Here is a 19,148-nt window from a genome sequence, read left to right on the forward strand (position 1 = left end):
TACCGTTCTATTGTGAAGCATTTCCATCAGATCATAAACTACAATTCTACTCCAATAAAGCTGGCACAAAATGATTTGTTCTTAAATGAAGGGTGAAAAGTGAATCCAAAGAGTAATTTGATAGCTGGCTGGGTAATGTAAAATATGAACAGAAATACAGCTGGGAGCCACAGTGCTACCTACAGTACAGTACTATCCTATGGGGGCTCAATGAGCACGAGGTGGTCAGATATGTACTATAAGAAAAAGGTACTAGACATATCAACTATGCTTGGGATCATAATACAAGAGTATTAACCCTTATGTAATCATAGCAAAATTTAATTGAATTTGCAAAAGTACAATTTGAGCAAATAAAGTCACATAGTACTTTAATGCACATACGTGCAATGTACATTATTTCATCAAGAATAGTGTTTTCCAATATTTTACTTTGCTTCTACTCTTTGATATTTTACTGTACAGTATAATCAGCTACATATCAAACAAAGGGTATATTCACTAAAAATATGTTTACAACCTGATTAATTGGAATTTATCTATATGAAAAAATTATGTGAGGATTTTCTGGAGAAGAATTTGGGTGGAATGTTTCATGGAAAGTGAGCAAGATACTAGCATAACTTATGACAAAGTGGTCAAGATAGTAGCATAAATTATGACAGTCATTCAGTCCAATAAAAAAAAGAAAATTAGTGAAAAAAACTGAAAAACATACAGGGAATTAATGAAGCTGATGGATCACCACAATTCACACCAGATATAACTTTGCTTGAAGGAACAAGGAAAAACTGTGCTGTAATTATCAAACATGCAGATACAGACCAACAGGCACCAGTACCAGGATAGAGCACAAAACATAATACATACTAAAATGGAAAAATTACTGCAGAAAACCAACACTAGCTATTACAACACACAGGGAGTAATTAGGAGTCATTAGAAATAGGGGCATGCCAAACTTAAGCATTCCAAAAAGTGAGGGAAATGAGCATAGGGAATGGATGAAATGTAACAGGTATGAAGAAAGGCAGCTGAGGGGCACTGGAAGTTGCAAAGAACCTTTAACAATGCCTACAGTGTAGGCACAAGAAACAAGAAAGGCAAAACTATTCTTTGGAAAACAAATGCTAAAAAGGCATGGGGGACTGGGTAAATGTCTACTATAATCAACAAATGGGTGTCAGGTCATGTCTGGTTGGTGGGTCAAGATGGAGGCATATGCATATACAGGCACCCGTCGGTTAGCAGCAGGGGTTCCGTTCCTGGCTGCCATCGCTAAATGATTTTAAAGCCTACGGCCGCCGCACACCTTTCGAAATTCTAGATCAGTCAAACAGCGCCGTAATCCCGCAATGGCGCAATAAGTAAAATTATATTTATGCAGTATAGTACTATAGAATTTACTGTACAGTAGTATTGTACAGTACATTATAGTATTATAAATACTGTAAAGTGAAAAAAGCCTAGCTTTAATCCTTTGTGTGTCTAGAGTATGTCAAGATATAATAAGGTTTATACAGTGTACAGGTAGCTATAGTGTTCAAGTTACGATAATTCGTGTTACGATAATCCGATTTTATGAGAGACCAAATTACAATAGCCTAACTTTATCCCATCTTCTAGTTACATAAGTTCAAAAACAGCAAAAGAGAATGATGAAAGTATGGTTTTAACGTATAATCGTTGTGTAAACATGTACAGCCATGAACAACCGAACGAGAAACCATTTTTTTTTTTTTCTAAGTACAGCCAAATTGGATAACATCCGTTTGGCTTGTATTTCAATCATCGTACTATAGTACACTATTACCGTAGTTGTTATAAAAATCAATATAGATCAAAGATCAATTGGGAAATATACTGTTAAATTTAAACCTAGTTATAACTGAATCCGAGAAAATTGTTCAAGCTGCTAATGACTATTATCGTGCATCGGCAACAAGGATAAAACTCCAGTAAATGTGTGCCATCAAACACAACCGTAGATAAAATTGAGATAAAATCATTTTAATCAAAACTACTGTGCTTGAAAGAACCCATTTTACTGTTGGTTTCACGCCAATATAAGATAAACAACGTAAAGTTCATATTACGATGATATAAAGGAAAATTGCGAACGAAATCACATCATTTTTATATGCAATAAACATGCCGCCAACGTAATCTGTTAACGAAAATAAAAATTTGTTCACAATCACAACGAGACCTATTCAATTCATATTTCCACCTAAAAACATGTATAAAGAAAAATAACCTTGTCTCATATAAGTCAAGTATATCTAGATATTCGTTTATGCTAACAAGAAGCAATAAAATTTGCTCAGAATTGTGTTAAATATGGCGAAACAAACTCGTATTCGCCATCAGCTGATTTAAAACCAAAACATTGGCCGCTCCGCGGAATAATGGCTTGGATTTGCCATAGTATTTTATAATACAATACAATGTAAGAATACATACAATATTCTTGGATACAGTGAAGTAATGTATAACTTTTTAAAGGATTTATGGAAAAGATGCATAATTAATAAAATAACACCATGCATTTTTCGGAACAGTGGCGGACAACAACGAACATGAAAAAACATCCTCTGACAACATGGAGGGTAGTTACAAAAGCTGCCTTAATTTGTATCATATTTATGTACAAAAATAAAAATACCCTATATGTAATATATTTTCATAAACATTTTAAACATAAAAGCATGAACATTTATAAAATTGACACATTGATCGCTAAATCTGCACTCTTTATTAACTATATTTTCGGAAGAGCGGCAGGCAGCGGCTTACAAGAACGAACATGAAAAAACATTGTATTTGATAACGTGAAGGGCAGTTTCAAAAGCTGCCTTAATTTGTATCATGCAGAAAATAAAAATACCCTATACGTAATATATTTCCATACACATTTTAAACATAAAAGCATGAACATTTATAAAATCGACACACCAATTGCTAAATTTGCACTTTTTTAACTCAATATTTTCAGAAGAGCGGCAGGCGGCGGCTCACAAGAAAGAACATGAAAAACCATCGTATTTGATAATGTGAAGGGCAGTTTCAAAAGCAGCCTTTGTATCATATTTCTGTGCAGAAATAAAAATAGCCTATACGTAATACGTTTTCATACACATTATAAACATGAAAGCATGAGCATTTATAAATCGACACATCCATAGCTAAATTTGCACTTATGTAACTCGATATTTTCGGCATAGAAAAGTGTCAAGAGGCATATATTTTACCCTAATACCTATGTAATAACTCTCCATAAAATTTGTTAATATCATTTCCATAACCTTTATGGTCTGAACAGCATTTCTACAAATGTATGAACTCGTTAGGCAACGGCATTAGCGGTGCTATTAACCGAAAATTGTGTCATAAAAATACCTTAAAATGCCTTATTATTCTAATGAATATTTTTGACGACAGCCGTAAAACCGATTCGCAGCTAAGCGATTGCGCCGTTAACCGCGGGCCGCCTGTACCATAAATAACATTGATATTCAGTTAGTGCTATGAGTTGTTAGTCAAGAACTCCAGGCAAAAACCTGAATAAATACACCTTATTTGAAGTATAATACTCAGTCAATATAATTAGCTTTAATATGTACAAAATGAAATTCTGATTATTTTTCAACCTAATGAAACCAACTCTTATAAAATAACATTACAAAAACAAGCAACAACTATTTGTTCACCTGTAATTCAGTGACTGAAAGACCATCATACATCTGCGGGCCTTGATATAAAACACAGAACAAGTATCATTCAAGAATGGTACTTTGGAATTCAGAATAAACTTAAAAGGTTCATTCCTGTACTCAAAAATCCCCTCACTGTCACATAAAATGATAGATAGGAAACAAGAAAAATGTTAATTTTATACATTTACCTTGAATAAATCTATCAGGAGACTGATTTACTGTCTTCTTTACTGATGCACTTAATGTTTGGTTTAAATGATTTTGCAATCCTCTGTCCTGAGAAATCAAGTACGTATTTAATATTTCAGTAATGTATTCAAACCATTTTACTATTCAATCTTATACTTGATAACATACATAGAAGTAAAAACTGAACTTCTTATAGTGATTACAGAAATGGTATAAATATATAGACCATAACAATGCACTTATTAAATATGTTTGTTAAAAACTGAAATATTAGAAAAATTATAAATTCCAAAATAATTTCTGGGAAATTTCAATATTTTTGAATTAACATGTTTTGTATATTTTCACTTGAACACTTATCTGCACTAATATGCTATTGGCTAGGTGAGGAGTAACAACAGACGGTACAGAGTGGTATGCAAGGAATTCTGAATTATCTAACCTCACCTGCAGACAATTACATGAGAACTAGATCACAATTGCTGACTGTCAGAATATCCAAAAGGAAGTAATACACAAATTTTCTCAAAGCCCTTTTAAAGTCTAAATATACTCTACTGTATAAACATACACCAAAACACTTGTACTGTTGTTAGCACTATGTGGTACTTATCATTATCTTTATATCTGGTTTTCTTTTTAAAGGATTCAATTTGTGATGGGTTCTCTCCACATTCTATTTTGTGCACTATCCAATTGAATTTCTGTGGGGTCTGTTTATATTAATGCCCTTTCTTCATGAATTTCTGATCTTACTACTGGCTTTTGTCCTAGTACTTCCATATTTACTACTACACTGACTGACAGCTCTTCTCCTTTCTCACCATACATCTTAACCTTAAAAAAACTACGCTTAAAAAAAACTATGCAGCATCCCAGACCACACCAAACTTTGAGGTTGACCAATTAAAAAAAATATATCAATGGAAAGAAGAAGATATGCAAATGCACATGGTGTAAGATAATAATTCAAAATAATTCTCCCTACCTTCAACGAGAAATTCAAAATGACTATTTACAACCCTTTTGGAGACGCTGTTACAAGACAATCATAAATTTTACCAAGTTATACATGTTTTGCTAATAACTAACTTTATTTTATTTTGCAAAATTATAACAACGTCTCACACAATATCACAACAGATAAGAACTAAAATCAGTAACAAAGTCTGAGTATACATATTTGTTGTAAAATATTTACGTAAATTTCCTGAGATCAGTGTGCAGCAACTTTTTTGGATTATACATATTTTTTCTAATATTTCTTTGCAAAATTACAATTGCAACTGACATAAAAGAAAAGAACTAAAACCAACAACACCTGGGTATATTTATGAGCAAATACTATGAGAGAGAGAGAGAGAGAGAGAGAGAGAGAGAGAGAGAGAGAGAGAGAGAGAGAGAGAGAGAGAGAGAGAGAGAGAGAGAGAGACTACATGCCCCCTTGATGTCAAGTATACACAAGTGAATCATGAGACACCTAGAATCGGTAAGCTAAGCTAGTCTAAAAGTTGCCATTAGAAATTTATGGGCTATCGAAGTAATGGAACCTCTACCCTGCCCGATTTCTCCAAATTGATGGTGCAAAATATTGCTACTCACCATGAGGTAATCTTTCCACCACTCAAAACCTATTATTTTGACTCATATGAGGGTATCTGTCCATTAGCCATTAAGAGCCGGCATAAAAAATCAACATGCAGCACCCCAGAATGGGCAAACTTTGAGGCAGGCCAATTCAAGAAAAAACACATCAATGGAACGAGGACTTGCAAATGCACAAAGTGTAAGAAAATAAAATCTAAAAAGTTCTCCCTACCTTCCATGAGAAGCTGAAAATTACTATAGTATTTACAACCCTTTGTGGGGCCTCCTTTACAAGCCAATCGTAAGTTTTACCACGATGTGCAAGTTTTTCTAATAACTAACTTTGTTTTATTTTGTAAAACTATAACTACAGTTCAAACAATATCATAAAAGATAAGAACTAAAATTAGTAACAAATTCTAAGTATGTTCGCTGTAAAATACGTAAATTTACCGAGATTGATGGAGTAACTTTTTTGGATTACACATGTTTTTTCTAATATTCATTTGCACTTTTCTTTTCAAAATTACAATTATAAATGACGTACTACCATAAAAGATAAGAACTAAAACCAACAGCAACCCATAGGTATTTTTATGAACAAATATAAAGACAGCATGTGAGAGCTAGAGACACTACATGCCCCTTTAAAATCAAGTACACAACTGAGTCATGAGATGCCTAGAATTAGTGATCTAAGATGGTCTAAAATGACAAATTTTCTAAGACAATTTGGATTTTTCATAGCTACAAACCTGATGTCTTAACAATAGGATAATTTCTAGCACCTTGCTGGATCCGGTTAAAAAAGAGATGAAACCAAGGAATCTTGTTACAACTGGCAACGCATGCATAGATCGGGTGAAGAATGGTCAAAGACCATTCATCTACGCCAACGCGGCAGTCTTTTCTTTAACCGCCTGGACGAGAGTCGTGGTTAACCTTTCTTGGCCTTTACCCGGCTCATTGCCCGTTTCTCCTGTGTGTGTGTGTGTGTGTGTGTGTGTGTGTGTGTGTGTGTGTGTGTGTATGTGTGTGTTGGTGTGTGTGTGTGTGGTCGTGTGTGTGTGTGTGTGGGTTGTGTGTGATGATTATGGCTTCTTCTGCTCCTTCTCAGCCTTGTCAACGTGTGTGCCCCAGAATTCCAGGTTTTCTGTGTTCTCATTTTTTGGCTTCGGCAGCAATTGATCCCCACATCACATGTAGCAGGTGCCATTCTAATTTTTGTACTATAACGAATCCTTGCACAGAATGCCAGGCATGGCCTAAAGAGCAGTGGAAGTAGTTTTATAGCAAGAGAGAGCATGAGGGTTTCGACTCTTCCTTCATGGGAAGGTTTTGCGCCTCTTCCCGATGCTTCATCGCCTGCAGTATTCACCCCCGAAAGTAGTGTTCCTGTGTCTCCTTCCTTCTCTTCCACTGATTCGTCGCTGGAAGTATCAGGCAGCCACCAGGCTGATGTTTGTAATGTCGGCCCTTCTTCTTCAGGAGTTAATTTGATTCCCAGGAAACGGGAGGTTTCTTCATCATTCTCATTTATTCCAGAGTTGGAGGCGTCCAAGATGGCGGCGATTTGGAAGACGCTCAGGCTAGGGGGTCACCCGTCCTTGGAGGGGTTGCTACCGCACTTTATGGAGGCTCGCTACCTCCTTCCTCCCGGCCTCGTCTTCATGGGTAGCCGAGGTCAGCCATCTTGTATTGCTCTGCTCGTGACTGCTGCCGCTTCTTCGAGTCGGAGGAAACCTGTGGCGTCAGCCCCGTTGACGACGTCACGGGTCCCGTTGTTGTGTATTCTTCCACCAGTGGCGACTGATTCCCCTTCACACCAAGGGGAAGCCGTGAAATTTATAGCCTATTGAATAATGGAACCTCTTTTTCACTTGATTTCTCAAAATTGATGGTGCGTAATATTGATACTCACCAGGAGGTAATCCATCCACCATTCAAAACCTGTTATTGTTACTCATATGAGGGTATCCATCCATATGGGTTAATTTTTGTGATCTCCAGCCCCTGAACTCCCCACTTTATCTGTAAACAGATCTTTCTAATGCACTCTAATCTTGACTTGCTCATTTTTGTTCAAGTTTCTTATTAACCTATTTTCACTGATATTTTATCCTTTAAAACTGAATCATAAAATCCTGACATGGTCTGTTATCTAAAAAGTTTAATACATATATCATTCTTCTCTACCTAATACATTTTGAGTTACCTCTTTCTACTTTTAATTCCTCTCCATAACATTAGTTTACATTATACTTTTGTTTCAAGTATCTTACACAATGTCATGCCTAAGATTTATCTTTATTCTTTTATGGTTTTCCTCTATCATTCTTCACATAAATGTTGCTTTAACATGCTTCTGAAATAATCTCAAGTATTTAGTAACCTACCCTAGAATTTATTAATGTTGCCTAGCTATATCAAGGGTACTAGCTTTGCTTTAAGCTTTCACCTCTAAACTTTCCTTGATACTTTCTTTTCTTGACAGCAAATGTACAGTAATCTAAACAAAATCTTACTTCTTTCTTCTTTACCTAATACTTCAACTTTATATTACTGAAGTACTTCCACTCTGACACCAGCCACAACTGCTATATCAACAATTTGTACATACCATCTTACAAATTTGGCCTTTTCTTTGTAAATATCAATGTCTCATGCATCACATATTGTTATATTGCTCTAAAATGTACATAGCCAACATAATATTTACCAATGCAATGATACCAAAGAACAAGCTGCTAACAACTGAGGGTTGAAACATCGAACAAAACACATGACCATTACCGCAAAACTACTAAAAATGCATATGAAGAGACAGCAAGGTATAAGAAAAATAAATCTACTTGTCAGAGGTTTTTACACTTAACAATGACACTGGAAAACGAATGGAATAGTACTGTGAGCAAAGTATTTCCTTTCCCTTCCTCAGAAATGTACATACATAATGGCAAAGTACATATAAAGTGAATGGTGTATAACATGGCAGAAAAAGAATGCAGGGAAAATATTAACTTTCATTTTGTAAGAATACATAATTCTACAAACATGAAATTTTTATAACAAAATTAGATTTTATTCATACTTACCAAGTAATTACATTACATACCTATGGTTCCATAACCTATGGCTGTTCACAAAAAATGACAAATTCTCTAAGACTATTTGTATTTTTCATAGCTACAAACCTGAGGTCTTAACAATAGGATCATTTCTACCGCCCAGCTGGATATGGTTAAATCGCATACGGAAGCAAGGAATTTTGTGAGATCTGGCAATGCATGCATATATCAGGTGAAGAGTGGTCAAGGACCACGTATCCACGCCACCATGTCGTCTTTCCCAACTCAGAATGTCTTAGCAGACAGAGGGGCGGCTAGAGGCAGGCAGTACAATGTTAAGACCTCAGGTTTGTAGCTTTGAAAAATACAAATTGTCTTAAAAAATTTGTCATTTGTTCATACGTGAACAAACCTTTGGTCTTAACAATAGAATAGACTTATACTTGGAGTGAGGGTAAGACATCCTAATTTGGCTGGGGGCCTACCCATCAGTCCAGCTCCAGAAGAAATAACTTCCAGAGAGGGACTGAAGCCTGTGAGAAGCTAGATAAATTGATATCTAACCACCCAGACACTGAACGACGCACAATGATATATGGGAGAATCATTGCATACGGAACCAAAGAGAAACTTTGACTGTCCAATAACAAACCAACACACCAGGGCTTGTTACCACTCCCAACTCCCCCCTTGCCAAGGAGCGGAGCATATGCTACCGAATAGAGGGTTAGATAGTTGTATACCAAGCAACCACACTATCAGTATGACTACCTTACTCACCTGTATCAGACCAGTACAGCAATAACGACGTGTCTATTCCTTAACCGGCCTGAAGGAAGAAGGAAAGGTACAAGAGAAAGAAAGAGACCAGCTAACTCACTCATTCTCTAATCCACACAATCATCTTAGGTAAGATACAAAAGTGCCCTGTCAAGGGCAATGATGAGTCACACAACCTGTTGGGCAGCCACCACAGGACCCAGGAAAAACGTATCCATAGATCTGTGGGCAACACCCCTAAGATAGAAAGAGGTGAACATGGACTGGCGTAACCAAGTACCAGCGCTAAGCACTCTATGTACAGTCAGGTTCTTTTTGAAAGCACAAGAGGGACCAATACCCCTGATGTCATGCGCTCTAGCCTGCACAGACGTGGCAGGAGAATCATCAAAAGCCAAGTATACCTGTCTGATGGCTTCTCATATCACAAAGAGATAGTATTCTTCGACACTTCTTTCTTTGTGCGTCTTGTACTAACAAAAAGTCTGCGACAGCCTGGCCTAAGGTGCTGTGTCCTTTTAAGATGGCAACGCAGGGCCTGGACAGGACACAACAAAATGTTCTTGAGCATCACCACCCAAAAATTCATTCAGTGATGGAATGGAAAAGGAAGTGAACCTATCATTGTGCACAGAGGGATTTTGGGTCTTGGCCACAAATTCTGGGACAAATTCGAAGGGCACCAACCCCCAACCACTGGTGTGCTTCATATCATAGCTCAGACCGTGCAGCTCTCCCACTCTCTTCGAAGATGCCACGGCCAGGAGGAAAACCATCTTGAGTGTAAAGTTCCTGTCAGATGAGCAACACAAAGGCTCATATGGACCCTTAAGCCTGGTACACATTATGCCATCACGTATCAGCCATGTGATGCAGTAGTGGTGTTGAAAAAAATTAATAGCAGCCAAACTATACTGCAACACTGCTCACTTGTTTTCGCGCGTGAGCTGCTCAGTTGTAGTTCAGCTTTCATCAAGTCAGGATGCCTGCCGATGATGTACTTTGCCAGGAGACTACTGTGGGGTATAGATGCTCTGTGTGCTGCAAAAAAGAAACTTTTGAGGAAGAAATGTAGAACCTTGTGGTGTAAGCAATGGCTTTCTCGGCGACCTCTCAAGGGAAGCTTCAATGAAATATTTTTGGAGCTACGAGTCGAAAATCCAACAGACTTTGAAAATTACACATGAATGTCAATCCCTGCATTTTATAAATTGTTGGAAAAAATTGAACCATACATTTCTAAGCAGGACACCAGCTTTCGAGACAACATATCACCAGGAGCTCGTCTGGAGGCTACACTACGCTTTCTTGCAGGATTTTTCGATGGTAAGGTTCAAATATAGATAAAAAGTACACATATATTCTTTTATTACAATGGCAATAATACTAGTACTAATATTAGGAAAGTTTAAAAAAAAATGTCCTTCTTGGAAATTATTAAACAAGAAGCCAGAAATGAATAATATGAAGTGGCATTCATTCATGACAAATAAATAGGCAATGTAGAAACTTAATCATAAAATAACTCATCTTAATGCTAAGATTGTTATGAAATAACTTGCAGTAACAATTTTTTGTTGAAAACAGTTATAGAGGAGTTATGGAGTTCCATTTGACAATGTGTGTGTGTGTGTGTGTGTGTGTGTGTGTGTGTGTGTGTGTGTGTGTGTGAGAGAGAGAGAGAGAGAGAGAGAGAGAGAGAGAGAGAGAGAGAGAGAGAGAGAGAGGATAATTGGTGCTTGGATGGTTAACGACTGAATTGGCTGTTGGTGAGTTCTGTGTTGTCTGTTGGTGCTGGTGATTGTTAGAGTTCTGTGTTTTAAAGGCAGTTTTGAGTCAGTCTTGGGTTAGACCCTGTGACAGCCAGTAGTGTTAGCAGTAGTGTGTTGAAGGCATTTTGGTCACAGAAGTTGTGTTGTTTTTTGTGTTGTTGTTGTGATTCCTTGGTGTTGTAAGTGGGTTTGTGTGTGTGTGTTACCTTTTTGTGTTGTTTTTTGGTGTTAGTGATTGTTTGTGCAGTGGTCTTTTGTTGTGGTTGAGTTCCTTGTTGTTTGCTGTGTTGTTGAGTTGTGGTTGTGTTCCTTGTTTGTTGTTGAGTTGTGTTCCTTGGTTGTTTGCTGTGTTGTTGAGTTGTGGTTGTGTTCCTCGGTTGTTGTGTGTTGTTGTGGTCCTTGATTGTTGGTGTTTTGGTGTTGAGTTGTTGGGTTGTAGTCCTTGGTTTTGTCTTGTGGTTGTTAGTGCTCCGTGACCTCGACCGGCAGACAGCACAGGATAGCCCGGAGTATCTGGAGTGGTTGGGTAAGTATGTACGTTTTTTGAGTTTTTTGTTTTTTGTGTTTGTGTTTTTTTGTTTGTGTGTGTAGGTAGGTCAATTGTTCTGCATATTCCGTTGTGTAAAGAGGAAAGTGTAACTGGGGTGAGTTGGGCAGCTGGAGTGATTAGGTTAATGTGAGGGGGATTTTGCCAGCTTGTTTTTTAGCTTGTTATCCCGCCACACAGTGACACAAGAGTACAACATAAATCCTCAGAAAGAAAATACATTTTGTGGACAACATATTAAACTTCCTACCTCATGCCATGAAACTATCACAAACCCCTACTCGCACTACTCGATTGTCCCTGGTTAGATCACCCATGTGAAGAACATTGCATATTAGTGTTCTGGCTAGCTTCTGTTGCATATCACTCATCCTCTTCAGTTCACTATCAACAAACCTAGATATATCAAGCATTGGCTCACGGTTGTTGGGACTGGGAAGGGATGATAGTTTATTAAGAGCAAGTGCTATCACGTTATCAATTTCATCAACTTGCTTGCGCTTCTTTGAAGTTCCACCGGAACTACAGGAAGGGAAAGGGGAGGGAGTACGCGAGGGAGCAACAGAAGAGGCAGATGTCAGGCTTGGTGTGGGTGGAGGAGAGGGTACGTCTTGTGATTCATCAACGGAAGTTGCCACTTCATCGAGCTGTGGATAAATAATTTCAATTGTATATTAATATTAAGAGTTTTAGTTTTGCCTATATGTGCATTTAAAAATGATGCTTAATTTATCACCCCCATCTTCTTTTCAGATGCCGTCAACTCCAGGTGAATGGAAGGCAGTAGCGAAACAGTTTGGGAAATGGAATTTTCCTCATTGTGTTGGGAGCGGTGGATGGGAAACACATCGCTATACGGCCTCCAAAAGAGAGTGGATCCTACTACTTCAATTATAAGGGTTCACACAGTATAGTTCTCATGGCTGTAGTGAATGCAAACTATGAATTTATGTATGTAGATGTAGGTACAAATGGAAGAATTTCAGATGGCGGTGTGTGGGCAAACTCAACTCTGCGTGTGCGGCTGCAGGACGGAGCAATGGGCCTTCCCACAGATGAACAGCTGAGTGACAGCCACAGAACCCTGCCATACGTCTTTGTAGGTGATGATGCCTTCCCACTCAAGAGATACTTCATGAAACCGTATCCATTTAAACATCAAAATAATGAGCAAAGAATTTCCTCCTACAGGCTTTGAAGAGCAAGGCATGTCGTTGAGAATGCATTTGCCATTATATCAAATAAGTTTCGCATCCTCCTGAGTGCAATAAATTTGAGCCCTGACAAGGTATAAAAAATTGCTTGCTTGCACAGCCCTGCACAATTTCTTGCGCAGGGAACATGAATCATGCTATACACCTGTTGGTAGTTAGGACAACGAGAATGTTGTGGATGGAGAGGTAACACCCGGGGGATGCCGTGATTGTGGGCAGCTTCTGCCTTTGAAGAGACTACAGAGGCATCCCACAAATGAGGCAAAAGCTGTCAGGAAACAGTTCATGGAGTATTTTAATGAGGAAGGTGCTGTTCCATGGCAACAACGTATGTGTGGCATATGGTAGAGAGAATAATTCTGTCATATATGTATGTTAATAAGTAATGCTTTGTCATTTAAGTATGTTAATAAGTATTTAAATTATATTTATGCTGGAGTACGCTTTGTCATATATGTATGTTAATAGTTAATAAGTATTTAAATTATAATTGTGCTGGAGTACAAGTGCACACAATAAAATTATGAACTTACTTGTGCAGTAGTAATTTCTCCTTCATCTAAGTTGGAAGTAGATGCACATGCTTCTCCGTCAACCAGGAAACGCAGCTCGTCAAAACACCACAACTTCGGAGTGTAGAGCTCTTCCGTGCCAGCTCCAGACTTCTGTGATGCCTTGATCGCAGACATTTCCCTGTAGAATTGAGTTTTCAGGGTGTGCAGCTTTTTGGTAATGTCTTCATTCCGCAAATTACAGTTTACGAAACTAGACAATTCCGACTTTATGGTCCCCAAGCTTGCACTCCTGATGTTTCTATTTTTGTACTGCTTGGATTTTATGTTCCAAACAGACGAATGTTCCTTTAGTAATTCTATGAAATATAAGGTGTTTATCCTAGTCCACTCTAGGGGTTTGGCGGGTGGTGGTGATTGAGCCATCTGCGCTGGAGCTGAGCGAACGTCCTGCCACTCTGAATGATAATGCAACACTGTGCTGAGTAATGAAATGGCTCGGACCCATCAACACGTTGGTGATGCAGCTTCATGTTGAAAAAGTAGTTTTTCAACGCATCCATCTAACACTGCGAGCATCATGATGCATAGTGTGTACGGGGCTTTAGTGAAGCTTCCCAGAACCAAGGAAACATCCCACTTCAAAAAGGCTTGAGCTCCCTAGGAGGACTCGATTGCTCAAACCCTTTAACTAGCAGGGAAAGTTCCCAGGACGAGATATCAATACCTCTAAGGCGTAACACTAAACTCAGGGCCGCCCTGTAGCCCCTAATGGCAGAAATGGACAAACGTTTCTCATCTTTGAGGAAAGTTAAAAAGTCTGCCATTCGCTGAACAGAGGTTGCAAGTGGAGAAAAACCCCATTTACAACACCAATCACCCATTTGCCTTGGTAGACTGCAGAGGTCAACCTTCTGAGACTGTTGGACATATGCCCAGCTGCTCTCTGAGAAAAGTCTCTCACTCGGAGATACTTGATAGCCTCCAACTGTGAAGAGACAGGGATTGTACTGACTGGTGGAACCTTTCTGCATGCGGGTGACAGAGGAGATGCTGCCAAGAGGGAATTTCCCTCGGAACCTCCGACAACGACAGCAGATCTGGAAACCATTCCACCTGAGGCCACAGAGGGGCTACCAAAGTCATCCTGAGACCCTGCGAATTCATCATCCTGTTCAGAACTTCACGGATCAAACAGAACGGAGGGAAAGCATACACCTCCAGGTTGTCCCGGGGATGTTGGAACGCGTCCTCCGCTAACACTAAAGGATCTGGAACCACTGAACAGAATATCTCCATTTTCCTGTTGAACCAAGTCGCAAAAAGGTCCAGCATGGGTCTCCTCCAAAACTGGAAGAGCTTGTCTGCTACTACTTGATGAAGGGACCACTCTGTGCCTAGGATCTGATCCTGGCGACGAAGTTTGTCTGCGATCACATTCCGTTTGCCTGGGATACCTGGCTAAGAGCTCTACCGAATCGCTGACTGTCCACTGGTGAATTTCGATGGTCAAGACGTGAAGTTGACGTGAAACCAGGTCTCCCTACTTGTTCACATAGGCGACCACCGTGGTGTTGTCCGACATGAGAACGACAGAATGACCCTCCACTTTCTCCCAAAACTCCAGACCCAGGAAGGGTGCCTTCAACTCCAAGACATTGATATGCTGCTGTTTGTCCTCCAAACTTTAAAAGCCTGAGGCAATGAGGCCACCTAAATGAGCCCCCCAATCTGCCAGACAGGCGTCTGAAAACAGAAGGAAGTCTGGTGGGAGAGAACACGGAGGGACACCCTCCAGGGAAGACAACACTCCCAGAAGAACCTGCCACTGATGAGCTGACTGATGTGGTTACGACAGGAAGTTGCACGCCACCACTCGCAACTTCTCCAGCCTCTGATCTAACGTGAAAACTTGTGCAACCGCCGTATCGATGACCATGCCCAGGTAGAGAACCCTTTGAGTGAGTACGAGGTTTGATTTTTCTTGGTTGCCACAATGCCCAGTTCCAGACAAAACAGAAGCAGATGATCTCTGTCCTGCAGCAGCTTTTCCCTGGAACCTGCTAAGACTGACCAATTGTATTGTCAAGATACCTCAGGAAACGGATCCCCTGAGCATGGGTCCAACTTGAGATGAGAGAGAAGACCCTTGTGAACACTTGAGGGGCTGTCGTCAGCCCGATGCACAGGACTTGGAACTCGAAGACCTTGTCTCCGAGAGAGAAGTGAAGGAACTTCCTGGACGTCTGATGAATAGGGCTCTGGAAGTATGAGTCTCTCAATTCTATCGATAGCATGATGTTGCCTTCCCTCACAGCTGCCAACACTGAACGCAGGGTCTCCATCTTGAACCGTGTCTTCCTGATGAATTGATTCAAGGTGGATAAGTCAATTGCAGGTCTCCAACCTCCAGACGCCTTGGGCATCAAGAAGATGTGACTGTAAAACCCCAGAGACAGATGCACTTCCTCTATCGCATCCTTGTCCAGCATCTTCTGCCCTTCCTCCCAAAGAGCCAAGAACTTCAGAGAATCTGGAAGATACCCCCTCCTGAGCTGCAGCTTGTCCGACAGAGGAAGAGAGAAGTCGAATGGCAGTGGATACCCCACCCGAAGGACATCTACCACCAACTTCTCCCCCCCATAACTCTGCCACTTGGCGCAAAGGCCCACCAGGCAACCCCCACCTGTGGCACAAGAGAGGGAGAGGTGCCTAACCTACCAACGACCCCCTTTACCTCTGCCCCTGGGGGCCCTTCTCAGTTTAAAGGACCAGGAGAGAAAGGGACGTTGGTCCTCTGACCTAGGCTGGGATGAATGGGGAGGCCCTGCCGAAAACGAACTCCTCAATGGTTTACCAGGCAACAATCTTTGTGACTGCTGCTGGGCAGGGGGAGGAGGAGCCGGACGTCTCCGAGGACGAGACTCTGAGTTAGACACCGGCTGGTGCAGTAATCTGTCCTTTGTGTCAGCCCGGCGCTGGTCTATCGCATCCTCCAGCTCGGTCAGAGGGAACAGAAATTGAGACTCCAACAGACCTCCATTCCTCAATGCCAGCAAGGACTAAAGGTCGACCGATCTTTCCATCCTGGATAAACCCGCATCTCTTCTAGTCCACCCAAGAAACCGTCTGCAACATGGAGTCTGCCGTAGATTCCAACGCTGAGGCATCCTGTGGAGACTAAGGATGGAACCACCGACCTCACCTGCTCCAAAGTCAATCCCAACTTCAGAAGAACGATGTCCGGGTTAAGATGAAGCGACATCAAAAAAGCAGAGTTTGTAGCATAGTACATACTTCCTATGCCTCGTGAGAGGCAGGGGTAGCAGCTTGGCAGAGGCCCTAGTCCAAAGCGAACCATTCCGATCTGACATCTGGAAGTACCAGGGAGAGGGGCGGGCAAGCACTCCTACTGCAACAATTCCGTGCTCACAACCTTCGACCTCTGGACAGGCCTCTTGACATGGGCGTGCTGCTCCTCACTCGCAGATGAAGAAAGGGCAAAGTCCTTAGCCTCCCAACGCTTGATGCGGAGATGGGGGAGAAGAAGAAGACAGCACTTGCTCCTTACACAATCTCTTCGCAGGAGGTGGGGGGCGATGCAACACGCTTGCTTCCAGTCCAACCAGCCAACTTGGCAGCAAACTTATCTTCTAAAACAGAGTCCAATCTCTTAACAACCGCCTGGCATAAAGCTTCAGATGGATAAGCAAGAGAAGGGTCCGACGACATGGAAGGGAGATGCAGAGAACTGGATGGCAGAGATGACGTCACGGCAGCAAACGATAACACAGACGAGAAGGCAGCGCAGTGGAGACAACTGGGAGTGACGTCATCGATGGAAGTGACGTCATAAGTGGTGATGACGTCACAGCTTCCCCTCGATCTAAACAGGAAGCAGATGCCACTGGCGGAGGGACACAAAATGAGTGACCCCGTTACATCACTAGCGGGGCTGACCCCACAGCTTCCCTCCTACTCGAAGAAGCAGCAATTGTCACTGGCGGAGCAATACAAAATAGCTGACCTCGGATACCCACGAAGGCGAGGTCAGGAGGAGGGGAGGGCCTGGACAGCATGTGGAGGGGGGTAGCAAGCATCCATGAAGTGCGTCAGCAAACCCTCCAAGGAGGGTGAACCCTGTAGCCAAAGCGTCGCCTAAAGCGCCGCCATTTTAGATGCCTCCAACTCTGAAATAAAAGACAATGATGAAAACGGGCGACATTACATAAATCAGCCTGAGGGCCTCCAACGACAAATCGATGGAAGAAAAGGAAGGGGACAAAGGCACAACACTACTATGGGGTGTGTTAGAAGCAGGAGACAAAGCATCAGGAAGAGAAGAAAAACCCTCCCACGAAGGAGAGTAGAAACCCTACGATGCTCCCTCTTACTATAAAATAACTTCCACTGCTCTCTAGGCCATGCATGGCATTCCATGCAGGGATTCGTTATTGTACAAACATTAGAACGACAGTTACTACAAGTGACGTGGGGGTTGGTCGCAGCCAAAGCCAAAAAACGAGAACACGGAAAACCTGGAGTTCCAGGGCACCAACATTGACGAGGCCAAGATGGAGCAAAAGAAGCCATAATAACAGCAGACACACACATGCGCGCACACTAAAACACAAGCAAAACAGGCAAAGAACTGGGTAAAGGCCGAGAGAGGTCAACCACAACTCTCACCCAGGCGGTTAAGAAAAGACTGACGCGGTGGCGTAGATACGTGGGCCTTGACCACTCTTCACCCAATATATGCACGCGTTGCCGGATCTCACAAGATTCTTTGCTTTCATCTGTGATTTAACTGGATCCAGCTGGGTGCTAGAAATTATCCTATTGTTAAGACCGAAGGTTTGTTCGCGTTTGAACAATTCAAAATTGGCGCTGCAGTGCTACTGTCGATAGTGTGCAGGTGGGTAGTTCCCGCCGACTATCCGTGAGTTTAGGAAACAAACCAGCAAAAGGCTTAATTCGTTATCTGCCTTAATGTCCATGCAGGGGAGAGGAGGGTGAGCTCTGATCATGTTATTACTTGGTAAGTGTAAATAAAATATAATTTGATTATAAAAATGTCATTTTTACTCAAGTAACTTACCACATAATTACATAGCTGATTACACATTGCCTGGAGGCGGGAATAGCATGAACATTTTTAAACCAGAGCATTAAGGATTAATGAATTGGAATAAAGAATAATTGCCAGCATTATTACAAATCCCTGTTTGTTTCCTTACTTGTGGAGAAAGCTGCTGTAGGAAGTTACTGCCTCTGGTTAGCGCTTTACTAAACTAGTGGTGAGCGAGGCGGTAGAACCAAGTCGCTCCTACATTAGTGGAGAACTTTGTAGCGGAGGAAGTACAACTTGTGCTAACAAAGCTAAATAAAATTTGCCTTGTCCTGGGCATAGACCAGAACAAAAAACAACCATCACCTACACCATAAAACCAAATACCACAATTATCACCCCATTAAAAAACAACACCAATCTGGTGGGTAACCCAGGTACCAAGTACCCCTAGACTTCCCAAAAGGCTCACACAAACCTTGATTCAAGGCAAGTGAAAAGCAAAGGAACGGTAAGTTCCCTATGCTTCTGCCCCCCCACACCATGCCAGCCACAGATAAAGGACCTAGGTAGCGCGTGAAGCGAAAACCGATTTACGTCTCCAAACCGTTGTTAGTAGAATTGAGGAAATTGATGAATTATGCCTGAAAGCTAGAGATATGGCCACCACTTTAACTTCATGAAATTTTACT

General features: G+C 41.0%; 1 protein-coding gene across 5 annotated transcripts in view; it reads right to left on the reverse strand.

The window, feature by feature from the left end:
- Window positions 1-19,148, reverse strand: part of LOC135197836 (uncharacterized) — a 201,243-nt gene that overhangs the window by 109,844 nt on the left and 72,251 nt on the right. For 4 of the 5 annotated variants that reach the window (XM_064224995.1, XM_064224990.1, XM_064224992.1 and 1 more), the window contains exon 4: window positions 3,905-3,992. The exons of the other annotated variant lie outside the window; for it this stretch is intronic. In XM_064224995.1, coding sequence (XP_064081065.1) covers window positions 3,905-3,992 — 88 coding nt within the window. The remainder of the gene's footprint in view (window positions 1-3,904; window positions 3,993-19,148) is intronic. 5 annotated transcript variants of the gene reach the window in all.

This window comes from Macrobrachium nipponense, chromosome 21, assembly GCF_015104395.2.
Source record: "Macrobrachium nipponense isolate FS-2020 chromosome 21, ASM1510439v2, whole genome shotgun sequence".
NCBI lineage: Eukaryota > Metazoa > Arthropoda > Malacostraca > Decapoda > Palaemonidae > Macrobrachium > Macrobrachium nipponense.